General features: G+C 33.3%; 1 protein-coding gene and 1 long non-coding RNA gene across 3 annotated transcripts in view; both read right to left on the reverse strand.

The window, feature by feature from the left end:
- Positions 1–9,264: 9,264 nt before the first annotated feature.
- On the reverse strand, positions 9,265–11,866 carry LOC120628139. The gene is made up of 2 exons (XR_005658951.1): positions 10,901–11,866; positions 9,265–10,730 (listed from the first exon to the last, which is right to left on the reverse strand). It is a non-coding gene; the product is annotated as an uncharacterized LOC120628139 (long non-coding RNA).
- Positions 11,867–12,873: 1,007 nt separating this feature from the next.
- The window catches only part of LOC120627900 (rho GTPase-activating protein 9-like), a 71,184-nt gene continuing 61,183 nt past the window's right edge, over positions 12,874–22,874 (reverse strand). The window contains exons 9-13 of one of the 2 annotated variants that reach the window (XM_039896022.1): positions 19,980–20,117; positions 16,910–17,085; positions 15,918–16,056; positions 14,603–14,708; positions 12,874–14,214 (exon numbers count right to left, since the gene is read on the reverse strand). In XM_039896022.1, coding sequence (XP_039751956.1) covers positions 14,013–14,214; positions 14,603–14,708; positions 15,918–16,056; positions 16,910–17,085; positions 19,980–20,117 — 761 coding nt within the window. In that variant the 3' untranslated portion in view covers positions 12,874–14,012. The remainder of the gene's footprint in view (positions 14,215–14,602; positions 14,709–15,917; positions 16,057–16,909; positions 17,086–19,979; positions 20,118–22,874) is intronic. The other variant, XM_039896023.1, reaches the window with a different exon arrangement.

Raw genomic sequence — 22,874 nt, forward strand, 5'->3', positions numbered from 1 at the left:
TCTTTGGTGGGATGCTTTGGCCGTGGCTAGTTACCACCTTATTGATAAAGACGTGCTGCCAAGCGATTTAGCTTCCCGTAGAAACCGTATGGTTTATGACTTATGGGTTTAGAATATCTTAGACTGCATCAATGTTTAACATCAGGTCAACTACAGTTAAGGGCTAGCCTGTAGTGAAAAAAAAAGACTGGATCCAAGAAAATTATCTCAGACAATTATTCAGTGACGAATGGAAGATTCTAACCGACCAATAACAAAAGAGCGCTGAATAAAATCGAACATCAAGCAGCGAACGAAAAAAACATCAAGTAATGTAACCATTGGCAACAAAATTGTGTAAAGCTAAAGTAGCGCTAAAGCTTAAACAAGACAAGATATTTTACGACCAATAACAGAACGTGCTGGTTTTAGCGGAAGCCTTGTTATTGGTTGAAAATGGGACGATGGCACGCATTGGCAGTTTAACATTTTTTAACGAGGCGTTTTTGAAGGGAGTTTATTTGGATGTATTTTGAATTTTACACACGCATGAGTTGAACTCTGAAAAGAAATAAATATTGAATAGCTTTAGAGGCAATTTGGGTACGTAATGATTGGGTTTTGTTTTCTATTACCGTATCGCGTGTCAAGGCTCAAGGACAGAATTCCGTGGTAACCTTGACTTTATAATGATAAAAACATATTTAGATAGATAGGTAGGTTATAACATAACTACTTATTCGCTACTTGTATTCGATTCACATCCTGTGACATTGAAATTTTATGAGTAGCTTTTGTTATATGCAAGCAAGTTTTTTTTCAAACAATATTCACAACGTATCTAACGTTAAAATGAAAACGAAAACAGAAATAAAATTTAATTTCTTTACATTGAACTAAATGCTCTTTTTTTATTCTGTCAATTCGATTTTTACTGTTTTTTTATGTTTCATTAGCCACACAAAATAACAGTACAGGGCTCAGAAACAGGGTCACTCTATTTGTGACATGAAAATTGACAGCTGTCAAAATATTTTCTGCTAGACTTAGTTACTTACTTACTTTCGTCATCATACTTAATCAATATCACCTTATCATTACAGGGCAGGTGGAGACCTGCCCTGTAATGAACCCTTCTCATTGTGAGAAGAGTTCAGAACAGAAGGGTTTAGGCCGTAGTCCACCACTTAGTTTACTTTATACAGTAACAGAAATTTATTTTTTATTAGAAATAATGTTTATTGAAAATTTTACAGTAATACTTAAAATGTAATTCAAATTAATTACTGTAATTTACGCCTGCTTGGAATTATGTAGAAGCTGTTGCTTTGCGCAAAAAAGCCAACACGTTGATCAATGGATGAGACAATGAACCACGTTGTAATATTTCGTTATTAATTTGTATAATGAGTTTTATTGCCTCTAAGAAACCTATACTATTTTAAAATCATTGTAAGAATAATGTTTTTCTGTAACGGTGCTTGTAGTAAGTAGATTTAAGCGTATTATAGTAACGCTATTTTTAAACTGGTGTGTTACAATAGCTTAAGTAAACTAAATATAGTTTGTATTATTTTTATTTCATTGGTATTCTTAGTCACAACCGTTATCTTTTTTATTTGATTACTTATAGCTTGTTTTAGAAAATGATGCACTGCTGTACAATTTGCATTGCAAGTAGTATTTGGACGTTACTTTTTTCATTTAAAGATAATTACGATATATTTATCGCTCCCACCACATCCCATCCCCTCCCACCCCATTCCATCCCATCCCATCCAATCCCATTTTCCCCATCTTGATGTAATATTACTAATTAAACAGTACACAAGATTTACACTAAGATTTTCGTGGTTAATCAACATTTCTTAAATGTAGTTCAAAGGGTACATACCACAATAATATTTTGGATTTGTCGATATTTCGACCCAGTTGCATGGATCGTGGTCCACGATCCACGTAACCCAAAATATTATCGTGTAAGTATGTACATACCACGTAATCCAAAATATTATCGTGTTATGCACCCGTTGAACTACATTTAAGAAAAAAAACTGTACACAATTAGTCTCTTTACGAAATTGACAGGTCTTAGCGTGAGTAAGTAGCGTGAGATTCTCTACATTCTTTTATTTATTCGATTGGTAAACTACGATTTATAAGGAATAGAAAGAGTGTCATCTAGTTATAAGACTGGGAATAGTATTTTCGCTAGATGGCGCACCTTCATTTCGATATAAATCGTAGATAACTTTAACACTACCGAATGAGTAACATAGATTAAAAAATATCAGTGTTTGTTAATCATGATGCATAATATAACGATAACGAATATAGAGCTTGGAATACATAGTTTTAATATAAACGTATTCGTTATTTAGTTTTTACATGAAGCAACGTACAATTTTAGAGTTCCGCAGTGAAACGATGAAACATTGTAGTTCCGTTATGTCTCACCTCTTGAATCAGAAACGAATAAAGCTGTAAAACTGAAACTTACCAGTCATTGAACCTTATTATGGCTTACCAACCGAATTGTAATATTCAAAATTACAACTATAGTGAGAGAGAAATGCTAGCAGTAACTATGTTTTAATTATTCATACTTTTCATTTTGGAAACGCTGGTAAGAATAAGAAAGAAGTAAGAAGAAGATAGATTCGAATGAAGACTATACAATGAAACGGTAGTACGTTATGCGTGTTTTGACAAACTTAACTTGTAATATTATCTAACTAGAGCTTCAGAAATAAAAGGAACTGCTTTCCTAGGACATTTTGAGCCTTTTGTTGCTAAATGTAAAAAGTGAATGAGTGTTTTTTTGAGTAGATTTAATACTTATTTTGCAAGGATTTATATAATATGAAATATAATGTACTAAAACATGGATTGTTGAAGACACATTTTTGGAAAGTTTTATGCACTTTTATATATTTGTACATCTAAAGTTTTTGTATATTATGCTGTTGTAAAAATAGGGTTAAAAATACTTGTATAGTCGAATAATATGTTGCTTTTATATGTCAAAAAATGAAAATGAAAATGTTAACAATGAAAATGTTTTTTCTATAATGCTTATGACAAAGTTCATTAAAATAGAGTAATAGAAGCTTTTATAGGAACTCGAATTTATATGACACGTTCTTCAGATATTCTCAATCGTAATTGGTTAGAAAAAGTAGTAATATGTAATAATATTGAATACTTCGATAAATAAATATATACAATTATAAATTCCATTAAAGCTTTTGATATGCAGATTATTTTATGAATAATTTAATATACTTAATTTTAAAACATTTATGAATAAAAAACTATCCCAATCCTTCTGTAGCCAACAACGCTTTTTATCCATACACAATAAATATTTACTAAAACGAGCTTCGTGTTTTGATTATAAAAATAAATAAAAGCAAACAGCAAATTCATTTAATTTTAATAGGATAAAAAAATTATTTCCAATAATATACGTAACTTAGTCTTTACTTAATAGTAGTATTTCTTTAGCTTCTTATCTATAATTACTTCAATTTGGGTGATCGTAAAATAAACTTGTAAAAAATAAATAAATAAATTAGTTTAGTTCTGTGAAATTTTTTTTGTAATTTTTGTCTCTGGACGTTTGCGCTGGTTCTGTAAAAATATCTCTAAACTAAATCAAGAGATTTAAAAATAGTGCCATCATTTTCACTGTGTTCTTTGTAGAAAAGGATACCATTATTTAAGATCTCACAATTTAGTTTCATTTAGAGAGTTGTGTACAACACGATTGCCCAAATTGACAATTATTTAATTATTTGGGAATAATATTAAGTTGTTAATATTGCGTAAGGCAATTTATATATTTAATTTTTAAATTGTTTATTATTAATTTGAATAAAATTATAATACTTAGGTACATTCCTAAATATATTTGATATTAAAACACTGTCCGAAAAGAATTTACTCGTAGTAAAAAAAATAAGACTGCGTATGTATGTAATAATAATAAAATAGCAGAAAAAAATCCTATTCACCTGTAAAAAATCAGTTCGTTTATTATAATATCATCATACTGGCATAAATAAATTTGTTTTTATTACTAAGAACGTTTTTTATTTCCCTGACACTAATACTTAAAGCAGATCTTTAAAAAAATCAAATAATAAGATAAGTTTGTATTCTTATCTATAAAATTGGCATATTGACACATGTCATATTAAGATTGTTAAAAAACTAGGTACTTACTCAACAATTAATGAAAGTCATAATCATTGAAACAGAATGATTTTGACTTGTGTTACAGTAAATTTATAAAGTGGTTAAATTATTAAACTTTTGAAAACTTTTAATTCATATTTGCCAGATATTTTAATAGTTTTTTTTTTTTTTTTTTTTTTTTAAATAAATAAATAAATAAATATACTACGACAATACACACATCGCCATCTAGCCCCAAAGTAAGCGTAGCTTGTGTTATGGGTACTGAGATAGCTGATGAATATTTTTTTATGAATATAATACACATAAATACTTATAATATACAGATAAACACCCAGACACTGAAAAACATTCATGTTCATCACACCAACATTTTCCAGTTGTGGGAATCGAACCCACGGCCTTGGACTCAAAAAGCAGGGTCGCTGCCCACTGCGCCACTCGGCTGTCAAAAAAAAAAAGTTCTGCTTAAGTTAATAAATAGTTTTCTAGAAACAATTAAAATTATATTTGTTTAACAACCGATGTTCATGACGTTGAGTCGGTGGGTATTTTGATATAAATACGACTGAATTATCGATGCACCTCAGTCAAATCGTTGTTAATAAGAGTAATCTCACATTTAGCACTCATAGCGTCTCTACCACCGGTTACGAAGGCAGAATCTATCAAGAAGTTTTTGAAGCTCTTTTCTTATATAGTTTTTCTATGTATCATCATATTTTTAGTTTAATACATAGTTTTTCTATGTATCATCATACCATTAGAAGAGCGAGATCTTCTGGCACAGGTTTTAAACTTAACAGATGTTCTCCGCCTTATCTGCTATTGTATTATGTGAACAAATAAATTTTCATTTCATTTTTTTTTTCATCATTAACGGCCCACTGCAGGGTAGGTACAGGTCCCACAATTAGAAGGGGTTAAGGCCGTAGTCCACCAAGCTGGCCCAGTGCGTATTGGTGGACTCCACACATATTTGAGAACATCATGCAGAACTCTCGAGCAAAACGCACATAACTTATAAAAGTTAAAGGTGCGCTGGGATTCGTACTCGGCCCCAAGAAAGTGAAGTTGAAGTACTTCCCACTCTGCTTTCACCGCTTTTTATTCACACGGGATCTGTCGAATGTTTCGTTGACGATTTTCTTGAAAACTAACTTTCATCAAAAGTACAAAAAAATTAGAGCTGTCAGATTTAACTAATATTTTTAAAATTTTAGAAGTTTATCCACTACGACTATTTTTTTAACTTACAACAGTGATCCAGTTAATATGTCTACTATCTTCTATTAATTTGTGAAAAAGAATAAAAGTAGATTTAGAAGGCCTTCTAATAAATGTATTAAAAGGGCTCCCAAATTAAGTGTAAGCGACGCAGTGCGATGGTTTCATTTTTCAGTCTTTTTATTAAGTTTGATTCCCCTACATTTGATTGCCCTTGACTGCAATCTCATCTGGTGGTAAGTTCCCCAAATCTGTTTAAACGGGACATCGTCACGGAACACTAAATCGCTTAGCGGCACGTCTTTCTAGTGTGGTAACTAGAAACAGCCAGTGAATCAGACCCGACCAGAGAAAATGTTGAAATTAAAAATTCCGAAACTACCCCTACCGGGAATCGAACCAGGGACCTCCTACTTAATTTCACGGCGTTCACCGTTGCGCCACGGAGGTCGTCAAAAATAGTTTTTCAAATCGGACCAGTTGTTCCTGAGATCATCGCGTTCAAGTAAACAAACTCTTCTGGTTTGTATATAAGTACCTATAACAACACTTTCTTCAATCTTTATACTCCACGCCAAACAGATATTTCGCAATGTGCTCTCTACGCACGCAGAAGTTGACTTTACAGTGAATAAATGCTAAGTTGTCATTGCCAAAGATCTGTTAGGTGTGGACATTAAGATTGATGAAATTACAAATTAGACTGTACAGATTCTCCTGCTTTTCGCGGAGTTGGTATACCTAGCAAATAACGTTTAATATCCATTTTATAGTGTACATAACGTTTACAAAACCCCTTAATATCGAACTAAGGTCGCTGCAACAAATTAATGAGGATATAATTCGCTGGTTATAGAAGTGTTTACTTCCCGCCATTCGGCCAATAAACTTTCCTCATTATTTAGAGTGGTCTGGCATTGGCGTAACTGCGAGCGTCTCTGGATACCATTATTGGAATTAACTAATGTGAACTACTTACTAATGTACGAAACCTACCTTCCTATAAATATATTGTTTACTTACACAACGTTTAAATAAAAACCGAAATAATACTTCGCAGGCTTTAGAAGTACAATATGTACTGTCTCTGAGGCTTATCTGTGAAACCGAAAACCTTATCGTTTTTGAGTAAACCATTGCCATAGTTTTTACTGAAAGATGTCAGATACAGCCCTAACAACACATGAAAAATTAAAAGCATGTTTAATCCTGTCACTTTATCAGTTACGCGTTTTAGTCTTTTATCTTCAATAGGGTTGTCAGAATTAAACACTTAAAATGTTTTGAATTCGTTTGTATGCAAAAATAAATATGCTTCTTTTCTATTCTTCTATTCTATATTATTTCTTCTATTTTCTATTTTTGATTTCATATTTCTATAGGGTGATTCCTTATGAAATTTACTTATGCGTTCTTCAATATTATATCGTTATTCTGTTACACGTTGTATAAGTAAAATTATGTAGTCGATTTCCCATCGTAGGTGGGTAGAAAGCGGTTTGCTTCCTCATTTCTAATACACAACCGGCTTTTGTTTTTCCCAGTAACTTAATAAAAAAAGTTAAGAGGCTATTCTAGGCAAGTAAGGTGGATCAGAATGGCGATCGAGATATGCCATTTTCAAATTTTGAATGCTGAATATGGGGATATTCGAATACTGAATGACTACAAAATGCTCGGTTACTCTAATGCTAGGTATACATTAGATTTCTGGAATTAGTATTCAAAAATTGCCAGTTTATTCAAATGTTCGCTTCATCTAGGCTCCATCAGTAGCCATCACCTATGAGATAGCACGATTATAGTCTACCTACTAACCAATATTTTGAACAATAATGTGGTTTATTGGGACCACGGTTCTCCTCCCACAATGAGGAGTTAAGGCAGCTGGCCCAGTGCGTTGGACTCCACACACCTTTGAGAACAATATGGAGAAATTTCAGGCTTTTCAGGATATTTTCCTTCACCGCTGAAGCAAATGATATTCTTGGCAGCGAGCAATGATTGCTGGGACATCTAGATAGCGGAATCATCACCAGCGACCAGGTGAACCTGAGCCGCAAGTAGAAGAGGAAGTGATATTTTATTTCTTAAAACGAACATAACTTAGAAAGTTAAGGGGTTAGAGGAGGGATTCGTACTCGGCGCCCCGAAAGTGAAGTAGAAGTCTTACCCACTGGGCGCTTTAAGGAATGTCTAATAGTCCTTAAATAATAAAAGGAATAGCCATATGGCGCAGCTAACTGGCAGTCCGCTCGGGGGCCGAAGCGAAGCCACTTCCAAGTGAACAAGTGGTCAAGTGTCATCCTGGAGTCCGGAATAACCGGATTCATCTGGTGTTCTAATTTCGAATCGTCGAAATCCTACAATAAACTAAGATGTAAATAAAACGATTCAACATTGAATAAGTAATTTTTAATTTTTATTTCGTGTCCTCTTTCTCTATTCCCAAGCGTTATTGGCGTTAAAATATTATTTATTTATTATTTAATAATAATTATACACAATATCTATACACTGACATAGTTAAATTTAACCATCAGCCGAAATAAGAAACTTTGGTTCCTAGCTTATAACAATGTTAGGTGTATCCAACTGTAACTTCGAGTTATCAAACTTAACTTTGGAGAAACGTGAATCTCTCACTTGGTTTGCATATGAAGTGACAGATTAACGCTAACGTGGAAGAGTAGTTAGTTTACATGAAAACTTACACTAAGGCTACTGTACCCTCTACACAAGATTATACTCGCAAGCGTGTTGTTTGCGAGACTCGAATAACGTCAGAGTAAAATGAACCTAATACATTTTGTCGTAAAGCTTAGATTCGTTTATACTTCTACAACCAACGCTCTGCAGCTAGCTCTCCTGATTGTAAGCTCCTTAAAATTAGTAGAACACAATATACGACTTTAAATCGAGAACCACTAGGTCCATTTTACTTTATTGTTAAAGTGTTTTGATGCTTGAAACTAAATATTAAATTGCGAGTACACAAATCTTATACTTGGGGTGTTAGACTTTCTATTATTGTGTGGGGTCATATATGTATTGTTTAATTTTCGCCTTTACTTTATATTTAAACCCTTTTACGTATGGAAGATGGCCACATTAATATGGTAAACGTGTGACAAAACTGCCGTCAACGGTTCTCTTTTTTGTAGCAAAAATGCAAGACAATGGACGTGCGAGTAAAGGTTAAAAATAGTGTTTTTTTTATAATTATTCCATAAACATAATTACTCAATATTTAACAGTGTTTGATCAAAGAATTAAGAACATACAGAACCCTTATTCAGCCATTATTGCATGCAGTGTATTGTATAAAAAAAGGCGTACGTTTACATCCCACCCGCGGAATGTTACTAGCTCACATCATTTTCCTATTTTCCTCATTTTATGGTAAAAGTTTAGAAATTTAGAAGTAAAATAATTACTGTCAACAGCGAAATGGAATGAAGTGACCTGTTCGAGAAACACTACTAAAATGGAGTGGTTTTTGATGCTTCAATATTAGTCGTGTACACGGCTTCTGTATGTTCTGAATTCTTTGTTTGTGATTCATATTAAAATAAATAAATATAGTTGAACGTAACTAGGGGCCTATTAGCGTTGCAAACATTGAGCGGTTTTTTAGTCTTCAACAGCATCAAAAGTTGAAGTGAGCCCTGATTTTAATATCTTGTGGTATATCCAATACCAATACCTACGCTAAATATGGGGACAGAAATTTTATATGTTCTCTTTACTTTTTAAACTTTGCTTATAAACTCACAGCCTCGGCTTAACTACAATAATTTACGTATCACTTAGAGTTTCATAATATGATACTTTTAGTAATTTCACAAACATCAAATATACTTTTGACATCTTTATCGTACTGAACATTAGTATCTGTTACATTATTGTATATTTTTAATTATTTTACATTCGTACCTTTTTTTTTAACTTTAGTAAATTCACAGACATCTCATTAACTCTCGAAATTATTATTGTAATTTAAATTAATATCTGTAGCATTATTGTGTATTTTTTATTTTTTTTACATTCGTACATAATTTTTTTTTAAATCCATATTGATCTTTTGAATCGGTAAAACAATACATATCATAGCCCCACGCATATGCAGGTATATATGGACACCTCCACGCCAAAGTGATAAATTTTCAACAAACAAGTTTTACGATTATATACGCCTTTGAAAATATATATTTCGACTCACAGCAGTCCAGTAACCAAGAAACAGGACTAGATGTTTACTTGCAAGAAATTTGATAATAATTAATTTCACACTTCATACATTCTTGTCCCCAAATGTTAGAATACATGAATATAAAGGATATAAAATAGTGGCGATCAATTGGATTGTTTTCTTCTAAATAACACGTATTACTTTTACCCAATTATTACTGTAATCAAAATAGAAATTGACCGCTTATCAACGCTTGTTTGGAAAACTCTTTTACCACTTTTTTTTGGGTGAAAACTTAAGTGTGTGTCGCAAAATTGGGGAGAGAAATGTATGTAGCGGTTACTGCGTATTCAACTTAAAAATAAAACGAGAAACTAAGAACACAACAACAAATATTTATTATCACAAACTGATAAATCATCTATGATGACTATTTACAAGGCCTTTTCGCTTAAGGCACAAAAATAAGTTGGCTTTAAGCCTCGGCCCATGCTCGCGGTGACATTCAAATCGGGACCCATAAATAAGTGCGAATTTTGGCAATTGTGACTGGTATTTTTAGTTGACGATAGAATAACATTTTAGGTGGAAAGGGTATTGCTGTAAACCCCATAAACCCTGATCGCTTTCAATGCGGCATCGTACTCCGACACGAAACCGCGTTCTGACGGTGAATCTTTTTGCGATGGCCGCGGCTGGGACATCCTTCCACACCAAATTATAAGTCATTCCCGTCGGAAAACAAACCTGAGCCCACTTGAAAGAAACAAAAAAAAGTTTTAGTGGCGTCACAAAAGGCATTTTCAATAGCGATTTCAATGTCACAGAGTTGGCAGGGCCCTACTCTACGCAGTAGGACTCGATTCTTTTATACAGTTTTGGCCCCAAAATAATGGTGTTTCTTTTAAATCAGGATTAAATTTGATTTACATATATTTTTTTCAATTTATTTATTACATGAAAATATTACGTCGACATTGGAAGTTTTAATTGGCGAAAGGGACATTTTTTCACCTTTTTTTAACCACATTTTACCCAGATTCGGTAAATTTATTTGTATGCCATTTTTCAGGATTTTCGTAGTTTCTTAGTCTCAAACAAGTAAGCAAAAACTCCGATATAACCAGCAATCCTATTTGACATTTCGGTGGCTGTGGATTAACGTTATAAACTATGGAAAATTGGTGCCAAACCTTTGCCCCATGCTACCTCAGTTGTCAAACGAGATAATGTCATAGGCCCAGCATTTCTGATGACAACTGGGGTAAATTTCTTTAATTTCTAACACAGTTAGATATCCACCTGTATGAAAAATAGGTTTGCAGGACTATAATTTTCTATGGCATAGAAGTTACTTCTGCCCCTACGCCAATTAAAATGTCCTATGTCGACATCTATTAGAACTACGCGTAAATATAACTTTATTCTTCTATTCATAATATAATTATTCAATTAAATATATTGTTATATTATCCCTAGAGCCTCGCGCAGTCTTTCCATAATTGCATACAGCATTGCATACAGTCACAACGCACACATATAACTTCGATACATTTTGGACGATAAACGTTACTTTGCATTTATTCACTTGCCTATGCACAAACGTCACAATTGGGTACATGGATGTATTTTATGAATACATTTAGGGCCCCATTATAATTTCGTTAACTTTGGTGAAATCGTCGTGCAATCAACAATAATAATTATAATTGTGGACAAATTATACCTTACATGTTGCATTTTCTTGCAGTAAAGTAGAAATAACAAGTGTAAAAAGTACACTTATGCAATAAATCGATATATAATAAATATTACTATTTAAAAAAAAAACTATCGTATTAGAGATTAAAAGTCATACACATATAAATCATATTCATGTCGCATACTTGAAATAGAAAATTTGTTTTTTTACTGGAACGCGATGATCTCAGAAACTACTGGTCCGATTTGAAAAAATCTCTCAGGAGGGAGACTATAGGCTATCATCACGCTTAAACCAATAGGAGCGTAGCACCAATGAAGAATGTTTCAAAATCGGGTTTTTCTTTTCTTTCGAGATTTTTTTTATTGGTTCATGTATGACAAAGATGTTCTCCTTTAAAAGTTCTATAAAAAAGTCCGCGACATATAGGCGGGCGAAGTCGCGAGGGACCACTAGTACAACATAATGACGTTTCTGCATATGGCTAACTATTTTATAATTTTTATTATGCCGTCGAATTTACTCTATACTCCATTTTTTCTTATTGTCTTATAATGTAAACAAACTTTATGACACTTCTTACACAAAAAAAATCATTTAAGAATAAAAAAGAGATGTGCTTTATTTTGATAAATATTTTTTTATGTTTTGTATCTCCCAATTATAAATATGTTAAGAAAGGTATACTAAGGAGTAACACAAAGTTTGTTTACATTACAAGACAAGTAAAAAAAAAATGATTACAGACGTTATATTATAATTATGTTAGGTAAATACAATTTTAATGTCTTTTAAAACATTAAATATAAGAGATCATAACATCTAGGCATGTGATACTATTTCATGGCATATTAAATTATAAGAACGTGTTATAAGACATTACTTGTCTACAGTACATTGAATTTAGTGAGTGGGTATGTTCCGTATAGGCTCCGAAACGGCTGGACCGATTTCAATGAAACTTTCAGGGAATCTCCGGATTGACCTGGCGAGTAATCCTGTGAAGTTTGGTGACGATCGGAGCACTCCTATTTTTGAACTGTCAAACTGTCAAATACAGCTTTTATTACAAATTTAATAATGTAAGTTTATTGTTTAAATATAAAGCAAAATCTAGCCCGGCGAAGCGGGCTGGGTACGCTAGTTGTTTATAGAATAGATACAGAAGTTCGACGCTTTTGTACTTATGGTAAAAGCAGACAACATTGAAACTTTGTTTTTAAATTCCTCTACACGTTAGACCTTTACTGTGATCTCACCTGATGAGTGGGATAACCTGTTAGAGGTACAGTTGTACTAAAGCCGTACTCCTAATCGGTTTTAACGCGGCATCGTATTATAACGCTTGATCGCTTGGCGGTACGTCTTTGTAAGGTAGTAACTAGCCACGCCGGAAGCCTCCCACCGGCACGGCTAACATTTGCAGGTGACAATTATATCCCCGGGGAAAGGATGAAAATATATCTTCTCCCACAGCTTTATTAACTCTCTAAACACTGAATATTATTTCCACTTGTGCGCACAAGTGGAAATAATATTCAAATAATACATGTGTAATAATAAACGGGGGTGAACTTCTCCTATTCCATGTTCCCGTGCTTTATCAGGTGGACACGTTAATTATATCCCCTGTGAGGGGATATAATTGGGGGTATAACCTTTGTCTCCCGCCTATGCCGCCTATTTTGCATGATTTTTAGCACGGTTGCTCTGTCTAGACAGCTGCGTCGGATCTCTGTATGTCTATTCTTATTCTGAAATTCGTATCTAGACCATAAACAACGGCTAAGGAAGTAGAAAAACTGTTATAACTAAGAAAAAAGCTTGCTTACCTAAGTACGAAGTGAATACAAAAATCTTACAGTGTTGTCAATTGTTTTTTTAAACATCATAAAGAAAATAACCCTTAAAATTCAGCTCAGTAATGAAATGCACAATTCCAATAAAAGCCCGGACACTTTGTGAACTAAGGAAATGTGGCACTTTGGTGGTGAATAAGTTATATATATATATATATATATATAAATAGTATCTTAGGGTCTTAACAGTCATTACCAAACAAGGTATAAGTACAGGAATTTCAAGTTTTAACGGGGTCTGTTGGACCCCATTCCCAGGCTTGTGTTATAAAAAATCAGCGTCCAAAAATTAAAGTTTATTAGTTTATTTAACCAGACATTCGTTGATCGGACATAGACAAGATTTTCTTAGTTTACTCGATAGATAAGTAAGGTCTTATAATAAATGTCTTTGGGTGTTTTAAAGTGAAGCGCAATTTTACGGAGCGGTCGGAATTAAACGTCTATGTCTTCGCACCTTAGAAGCAAATACCCTCAGTCAAAACGCACCTTTTAGTTGCATTGCACCAATTTCTTTAATGTTCGTGGGATAGTTTATTTAATTGTTTAATGTATAAGATGATTTACGATTGAATTTGACATTAAATATGAATTTAAAGTGGCTACAGAATTACTGTAAACTTATGTTCTACTCAGCTTCTTAATTCAGCGAATTTACTACACATTTGCGTTGCCTAATATTGGCGAAAAACTAGTCCATTAATGATATTAATCACGGTGTAATACAATTACACGCACAGCAACTTGCCGGCTACACATTTATAGATATTGGCGGAGAACTAGCCCGTTTCTGAGGTTAAGGAAAGTTTTAATTTATAACAGTCTAAATTCCAGGATGTAAGGTTTGATGAAATCACGCTTTTTTCTTTCCTTTGTTGTCCTCCACGAATATATCTTTAAAATCGTTGAGTAGGATGTCCACGACGTTGTTTTGCTGTATGTAGTCGATTGCTATGTTGTGTTGCTGTTCAGCGGGCGCCCAAAGCAGTGTTGGCCCGAAGACTATAGCCAGATTTGCGGTGTGCATTCTATTGCGTTCACTATGTTCTGTGACTCTGGAAAGAAAAATACCATACAAAACTTATCTCCATACTAGTCGGTTTAGTAACCGACATCATTGTGATGTAACCTACAGGCCGATTCGCTATCTCAGTTGACACCAAATTTTGCTAGCCACTGTGGAAAAGAAGTGATAGATAGATCAGTGGGTAGTACTTCTTTACTCTCTTTAGGCCGAGTCCGAATTCCAGCATGCACCTCCAACTTTTCTCAGTTATGTGCAACGGGTGTTTACCAAGGAAGTCATTTAGGTCCGACACTATTAATTGTATATATTCATAACCGCGGTTCTGGAGCCCAAATAGATTTTACCCCTCCAGTATGTACAATACTAACGGAAGCAGGATAATAGATAATAACTGGCAATATCATTATGATACTTACTTCAAAAGATGCTCCAGGAGAAACTTGAGTGTATCATGGTTACAAGGCGGTAATGCCTGTATGATGCCCTGAAACTCTTTTATCCTGGCTTCTCTAGGCTTTATTGCTGTAAATAATACATATATTTATATAAATATAATATTATTTAAAACATCATAAACTATCCAAATAATATGGCAATTAATGTTATACTCGTAACAGTGCGAGCTCAAAATTTAACTTAATATAAATTCTGCATCATGTGGAATTATAAATGAATATGCTAACCTCCTATTTTTATTTTTATTAACACTTTTATATTACCATTACCCACCCTTAAAGGAACTATCCAATATATAATGCCGCAGCCGCAGTGGCGTGCACTTTATACATGCACAGAAGCACTGCCTAACCTAAAAAATTATATCACTCGTAAAGTAGGAGGATTTTTCCATTTTCTGCCGAGTTTCTGAATTATGCCTAACCTTGTCTTAAACCACGCAACCAGTTTGCACGCAACTGCGCAGCCGAATCTAGGCTTTTCTAAAATTCTGTATTATAAAATTAAATATTCGATATTCTCTCCGAGTGTACGTAAACCACTTGTCACAGTACACAGTTCCACCAGGCACACAATGTCTATCGTTTTACGTATTTCATTAAATTACGGATGTTTGAGAGTGGATTGAAACTAATTTCTCCTACTAGATGGCGTTAATAGCGACGTTTAGAGAAAGTGAGAAATCTTAAAATTCAGCATCGTTTTAGAAACGTTGTTTGGTAGGAAAAGTACTCGGTTCGATTGTAAGAGAGGTTTCTTTTTATCGTTATGATTCACAGACTAAAGAGATACCTGAAGGTAATTTTTTTTTAGCCCCAAAGTAAGCGAAGCTTGTGTTATGGGTACTAAGATAGCTGATGAATATTTTTATGATGTATTCATAATACACATAAATATTTATAGTATACAGATAAACACCCAGACACTGAAAATCATCCATGTTCATCACACAAACATCTAGCTGTGGGAATCGAACCCACGGCCTTGGACTCAGAAAGCAGGGCGCTGCCCACTGCGCCAACCGGCTGTCAAATTGGAAAACCATCGACTATTAACAGAGCAAAACCTTGGCAGGTTATGCAAGAAACCACGACCTTCAGATCGGAATACAGCATTACAATAATTCGGATTGGCGGTAGATATAAGCATGGCGGAGCTTCCCCGGACGCCAATGTCGCAATAAGCTCAATTAAGTACTAGACGATGCTGTCTCGAATCCCATTGGTACTGAAATTTTGACCCGCATTTAAAATTAAATATTCAATGTTAACTCACAACAAGCTGCAAGTATTCTGTCGAACAGATTGCAAGGGATGAGAGGTTCTTTCAACTCCCTGAAGAATAGCTTCAAGGAGCCGGTTAGTACGTGGATGTCTGTGTTATTTTCGATAACTGACTGATTGTTCTGATCGATCTGGAAAAGAAATTATTACTTATTAATTATTTTCCGTCTCATAGGTGACGTCTCGGAACTCATGTTTGCCTGGTATAGTGTAAGTAGCCCGGAAGAAATTCGGGGCAGCGCAAAAACCGGTCGCTCGTATCTACTGAGCGACGCGATGGCTCGCAGTACATAATTACCTACAATGGATTTATTAGTGTGCTACCTGCCGTATACTGTGTTGCTTTTTAATATTTAAAATATGATATTGTATATATTTAACCTTATTAGATTTTAGAGGAATGTACAGCGTCCAAATAAACTCATGTGAGATTCAGGATGCGCAGAATACTAACTTTAGTAGTTTTTGTAATAACACATAAATAATAAATAAAATACATAAATAAATAACTTCTAGTGGTCAGACTTTCCAAAGGCTGCTTTTTGTGGAAAAATTAAATACTAATCACGTAAGTCGTTATACGTATATGTTGCGGACATACATTCAAATAAAAGATAAATAAATTGAAAAAGGAGCTCTCATTTAGTTAATTCTTCTTGTTTAAGATGAATGATGCATTAAAAGATAAATGTTTTTTGACAATCTCCTTTGTGGATCTTCCAGGTATAAGTGACGTTGGCGAAATACAACGTGCTGATTCGGCACACCTAAAAGCCAAAAAAGCAAGAGAACAAGATAATTATTGATTATTTATTAATAAAATTCACACTTTAGTCATTATCTTTTTCTATTTTTTTTTATTATGTACTAAAATAATATACAAAGAAATGGATTAGGAAATATAAAGATAAGGCAACACTTTAAGAGATCTGTACCAGTGATCCTAGCAAGTGGGATTAAAAGGAAAAGAGAATATTTTCTCACCTCTAATCGTATCTTCTGCACCTGGCTGAGGTTTCCGCTAGCTCGGTACAGGCCGTCCGTGCACATGTTGTCTTTGCTACTCTCTATCTCCCTCACACACGCCTTGACGAAGTCCGGAACACGCGGACTCGACGCCGGACACACCTCCTCCAGCTTGCGGCCGAATACGGGCTCATCTGCAACAGAGATGCGACTGTGAAAACACCAGGTTTACCAATACTAGAAATAGTTTAGTTTTAACATTACTATTTGCGATGCTTTGTGCAATGGCAAAACCCTGCTACGACAACGTAGCCGTGCGCTACGCGAACATAAAAGAATATAAAAATTAAAAAACAAATATTCTTTATTAATGTAGGCCTATCGCAGGCACTTGTGAAGCGTTTACTCACAAATTCTTCGAGACGGTCCTGCACACAGGCAATATGTAGAATATTGTCAAATTAAAAAAAATATATCAAAATAATTCAATATTCATTTATTTTAAGTAGGCCTACTTTTTAAACGTCAAGTATGTCTGTTTGTAGTAACTCTACCACCGAAAAGCAGATTGTGAAAGCAGATCTACCGAGAAGAGCCGGCAATGTCACTATGTTCACTTGTATACCTTTATAATACACGGCCGCATGTCAATAGGCATACTGGGAACAGGCCTCCATTCTCTTTGGAGAGAGTTTTTAGAGCATTTAGAAAGTATTAGTCCGGAAATATTTTTTATTCTTTATCTTTTGAATCAGACAAAAAAATTGTTTTTAAAATGTCAAACATTATCTCATATTATTTCTCAAAAACTTTGAGAAATAATATGAGATAATAAGAACAAGGTGTTTACATTGCGCCGTAGCCTTTACAATCAGTTATTAGATATTGCTCCGAGGGATTATCATTTGGAGAGAGAGATCTCATTTGCATACAAATTGTTTTCGCATCTAACTTTTGTTTTAGTAAAGATTTATTAATGTGCAATGAATACTATTTTCATATAATTTTAATGAAGCCGTACATACATTATTTACAGTTCTTATAAATAATCAAAGGTCAAGAACTGTAGTCATTAGACTTTAATTCTTATCCTTCCCTTCCCCGCATGACAAAAAGAAAACAAGTAAAACAGAGAGTTCGGTGTCAAATAAATGGTCCCACTTTGTAGGATTATAGATAAAAAATTACATACTTGTTAACGTTCTAAATTCTTGCAAATACCTATCAGTGTTAAATAAAAATTATTTCTCAAAAATACGAATGATGACGTGTTGGTGTCGTCGGTCACAATGTTTTCCTTCGACAAACAGCACGTGACGAATTGTGAAAACCAATTATACTAAGAGATAGATACTATTATTGTGTGTTGAAAACTACGTAATACAAAATCTGTGGTACCTATGACCTACTTTATATTGTCCTAGGTCATTGTTACGTCACTAGAACAAAACATATACATATAGCGTATGAGAAAATACTGATAAATCATTATATTTTGTCGTTCGTTTTTGTTTATTTTGATACGCCAAAAATAAAAATAACCACTTCAATATCTACTTAGTTGAAAATTAATAACAAAACAAATCTGTAAAAAGTTTTACCTCACACGTGTTTTAAAAAAATAAAGATAATTACAATCCCAGCTATCGCATATGGCTCGATCTCATTATATCGACTCGAATTTAATGACCAACATAGAAAACTATTATCATAATGTACTGTTTGAGCAAATTGGTTAATCTAACAGTGATATAAATAGCTTCCGGAGTTTAATTACTGCTGATATCACATTATCACCATCACTCAATATTTTAGGTTATAAAATTGATAAAAAATAAATTTGAATATTACCACAATAAAGTATTTCGACAATAAGTTTTGGAGGAAATTAACATTAATATTTACTGTATGGTTTGCGCTTCATGTGCTGTGGTGACTGGACTGGACTGGACGTATCATATACATTGACATATCATTCCTCGAAGCGGGATAAGAATTAAAATGAACAGATTCTATTCGGATGGGCAAGGTTCCATATTCAAATCACATTACAACTCTTAAGTGTAATGGATTTCATTACAACATTACAGCCCTGCTAAGCCTTCTAAATATAATAAAAATAGCCATTAAAAACGTTTATGTTAAAGTTATATAAAGTGTTAAATATGAAAAGTAAAAACAACCATCCACCGCTACGGAAAAATCAATATTATACAAAATAATTAGGTTTTGAAGCAAGTAATAAAACACCAACTAAATCGCACTACTTCTATTCTATACAAAATAATTAAAAAAAACACGAATTATCATATTATAATACAAAATACACATATTTACAATACTCACCATGATTGGATAAATTGCAGAACAAAATTATTTACAAATTCCACAGTAAATAAAAAAAAACTCATCCATTTAGTTACTTAATTCGAAGCCCTATTTATAACAAAAAGTCAGGCATTTTTATTCAAAGCTACATTATAAAAGCAACCACATGGATATAACAATAAGTATAATGTGGAATAAGATCTAATTTACAAAATGTATTATATCACCAAAAATAAATATAAGCTTAGTTACGACAACCCCGCGAAAACGTCCAAATTTTTCATAGATAATATTAAGTTTTTCTCTAATGCCGCTCTCATGGTATGATTAGTAAATTTTATTTTTAATAAATCATAATCACAGACCTCTATAATTATCACTGAACAGGTTCTTTTTTTGCCGCGAATTGATTGACTGGCGCCATAAGTTGTTAAGCTATAATACGAGTGTCTGAGGAACTAAAATATAATGTTAGTTCCAGAGTCGCCCGATTGTCATATTTGGCGCTTCAAACTTTAAGCTGTCATTTGTGTAAAGACAGATAAAAAAAGAGTTCATAGGGATAACAATTGGAACTAGAGTAGATATAACGTTTCAAAGCTACTAAAGTTAAGAAAAACTACGCTAAACTCACAACACTAAACTGCAAAACCTAAAAAATATGAATAAAAAAGCATTTAAATGTGCATATGATTAATATTCTACAAACTTATGTTGGTGCAAGCTCTCCCAAGTTAAACTTATGTATTGATAGCCGAACCTTTATAGATTCCTTTCTTGATAAGGACATCCATGGCGGGACGCTTCGCGAAGAATTTTCTAAGCCTACTTCTAACGTGCGACCTCTGTATGGAAACTTCGGTGGAATCGCTTAAATCCTCGTTGCTACTACCGCCAGCTGAAATGGACAATACAAAAATAATATTACGGAAGAAGCTAGTAAAACACTTAACATGTAGAGGAGATAGGAAGCGAGAGTTGTTAAAATAATGTACAGTCAAATCTGGATATTTAAGTACGTCCACGTACTTAAATACTAGTCTCTTTCGCCAACCTAAATATAATACCGTCATTGCAAAATAGATCCAACTGCTACGCAATTAAGAGTCGCTTATTCTGTAGGATTTTATTAACAATTGTTCTGCCCAAACGGTTGTACAGAAATTCAAGCTTTAAAATAAATACAGTTAAGTTCCATTTTACATTGACTTTTTTACTTGGTTTGCGATACTCAAAAACTACTATCCGATTGCGAGCGCACTAATCTCGTACAGTTACAGAAATAAAACAAGGAATGTTGCACGAAACACAAAAAATGTTTAATAGCATTGCGGCAAAACGTCCTCGTACAGGTACAAAACTGAGAAGTATATTAGTTACCTAATTCCATGAGGAATTGTGTTATTAATTTAGCTGATTTATGAATATAGAAGTACTCGAATCCACAAACGTTTTTTGAAATATTAAAATGTTGTTTCAAATATTAAAAACGGAATTAAACAAAATTGTATATGGTAAAATTACATCTTTTGCTCTTCTTTGTGAACCTAAGTCACCGGATTTTTCCGACCATGACATACTTAAAGGTTTAGTGGATTAGACGTTATCATAAAGAACTGCAAGGGAAAGCAGCCAGATTTGACTGTATTATAAAAAATACATAAATAAATATTCCATAAGTTAAATTCAATCACCGAAAATATAATGAAAAGAAATAGGTAGATAAAGATTTATTTGAGAATAGAGAAGTAGAAAAAAATCAGAAATATTGTATTTAGTGATGTATGTTATTTACTTAAAAGGCCATAAACGAAATAAAACGACGTTAATTTAATGCACAAAGTTAATAGATATCCGCATACCATGTTTTGGAACTATGACACAGTTGGATGAAACACCACGTTTTATTTCTCATATTATAATTTGAACGTTCATATTATAGTAGAAACATAAATAATATATATGTTAATTATTTAGCTATGCAAAACTCAGACGAACACAATTTGGAATCTGTAGCAATTTAAATTTCTTTACCTTGAGATCTTGGTGACCCTTTTAACCAAATCACTTTCACCGTGACAAATTTTGAAAAGTTTTTATTAATAACGTTTTTATTTTCATAATTAAAAATAAAACTCCCTGGGAAATCACTTGAATTCACAAAATAGACAACTGTTAACGTGTCTATGTTAATAAGGGAACTAAATACCTGTACCGCAGAAAAAAGATAAAAACGTAAAAGATTTGTATTTTATACTATATAAGATCGAAGTATTATTATGTATATAATATACATATTTGATAACATTTTAAGATATCAGGACGATATCAATGATAAAAAGATAACAAATTTATATACCTACGTTTGATTCATTTAATTTGTAGGTATGTTTACGTTCATGTAAACAAATGGAAATAAAGCGACTTCCATTTTAGTGCCAAGGACACGGGAATGGTCTTATATGGTAAAAATGGTAAAATACTTTTTTCTACCGGCATCTAATTAAATTTTAGAACCTAAACTCTCCTTTTGTGACCTAAATATGATATTTAGATATTTTCCCTCGCGGACTTTTTTGTTGATAATAATGAGTACTTTAATCATGGAGTAAACATTTTTTATGTATCATCAATACTTTTCTCAGCGCACGCTAAGTAATGGCAACTTAATAGGCAAAAATTTGCTACTTTGGGTTACATTATTGTTGACTTTTTAATAACAGCCCGACCAATTTCGATAAAATTGAAATGGGACCAGCTGAAAACTGTCTGCCCTTTAAACCAAAAATATTTTTTTCAAATCGGTTCAGGCGTCTTCGAGTAATCAGTTAACATACATTAAAAAAAAGATTTGAGAACCTCCGCCTTTTTGAAGTCGGTTAAAAAAGGATAAAACATACGCGATTGTTGACGCTCGTATGCAGGTGGATGGTTGTAGCATAATATTTATCTTATCTATGAGATAGTAATCAGTTTTTTTAAATAATGTAATTTTATTTAAAAAATATTTTAAGTATATGTGAAACCTTTTCTGCTTGTATAAAGTTAGTATTCTAAAAACTACCCTTATTCGCAGAATTGAGAAGATACAGAACCTTCATTCAGTCATTATTGCATGCAGTGCATTGTGTCCAAAAACAATGAAATCTCTCCGCGCACATCTCACTTCGCACCCGCGGAATGTTGCTAGCTCACATTTTTTTCCCCATTTTATGGTGAATCTAACCTTTAGAAGAGGTATAATAATTCTACTGCTAAATGAAGTGACTAACCACCTGTTCGAGAAACACAACTAAAGTGCAGTGGATACTTCAATATTATTCGTGTACACGGTACATGTTCTTAATTCATCGTCAATAAAATCAGTATGAGAATTAGGCAAAGACGTCCGAAAGGAGCATCATGTGTAACCGCCTCTTTGATCTAAATAAGTTCAAAATTAATATCTAGCTTGACTCAGCAATACTTAATTCTTTAAAGATACCGAAACACTTGATACAGATTTTTTGGTTGAAGTTTGAAAATTCCACTTTTAGAAACGCGGAAGTCAAAGCTTTAATCAAATTTGACGAATAAAGAAACCATTTGCAGGGGAATCGTCTTCCACTAAACTTGGAGGCTCCCACATTCTTTCTGTAACTCTCCACGCGAAAAG

This window comes from Pararge aegeria, chromosome 12, assembly GCF_905163445.1.
Source record: "Pararge aegeria chromosome 12, ilParAegt1.1, whole genome shotgun sequence".
In the NCBI taxonomy this organism is placed as follows: Eukaryota; Metazoa; Arthropoda; class Insecta; order Lepidoptera; family Nymphalidae; genus Pararge; species Pararge aegeria.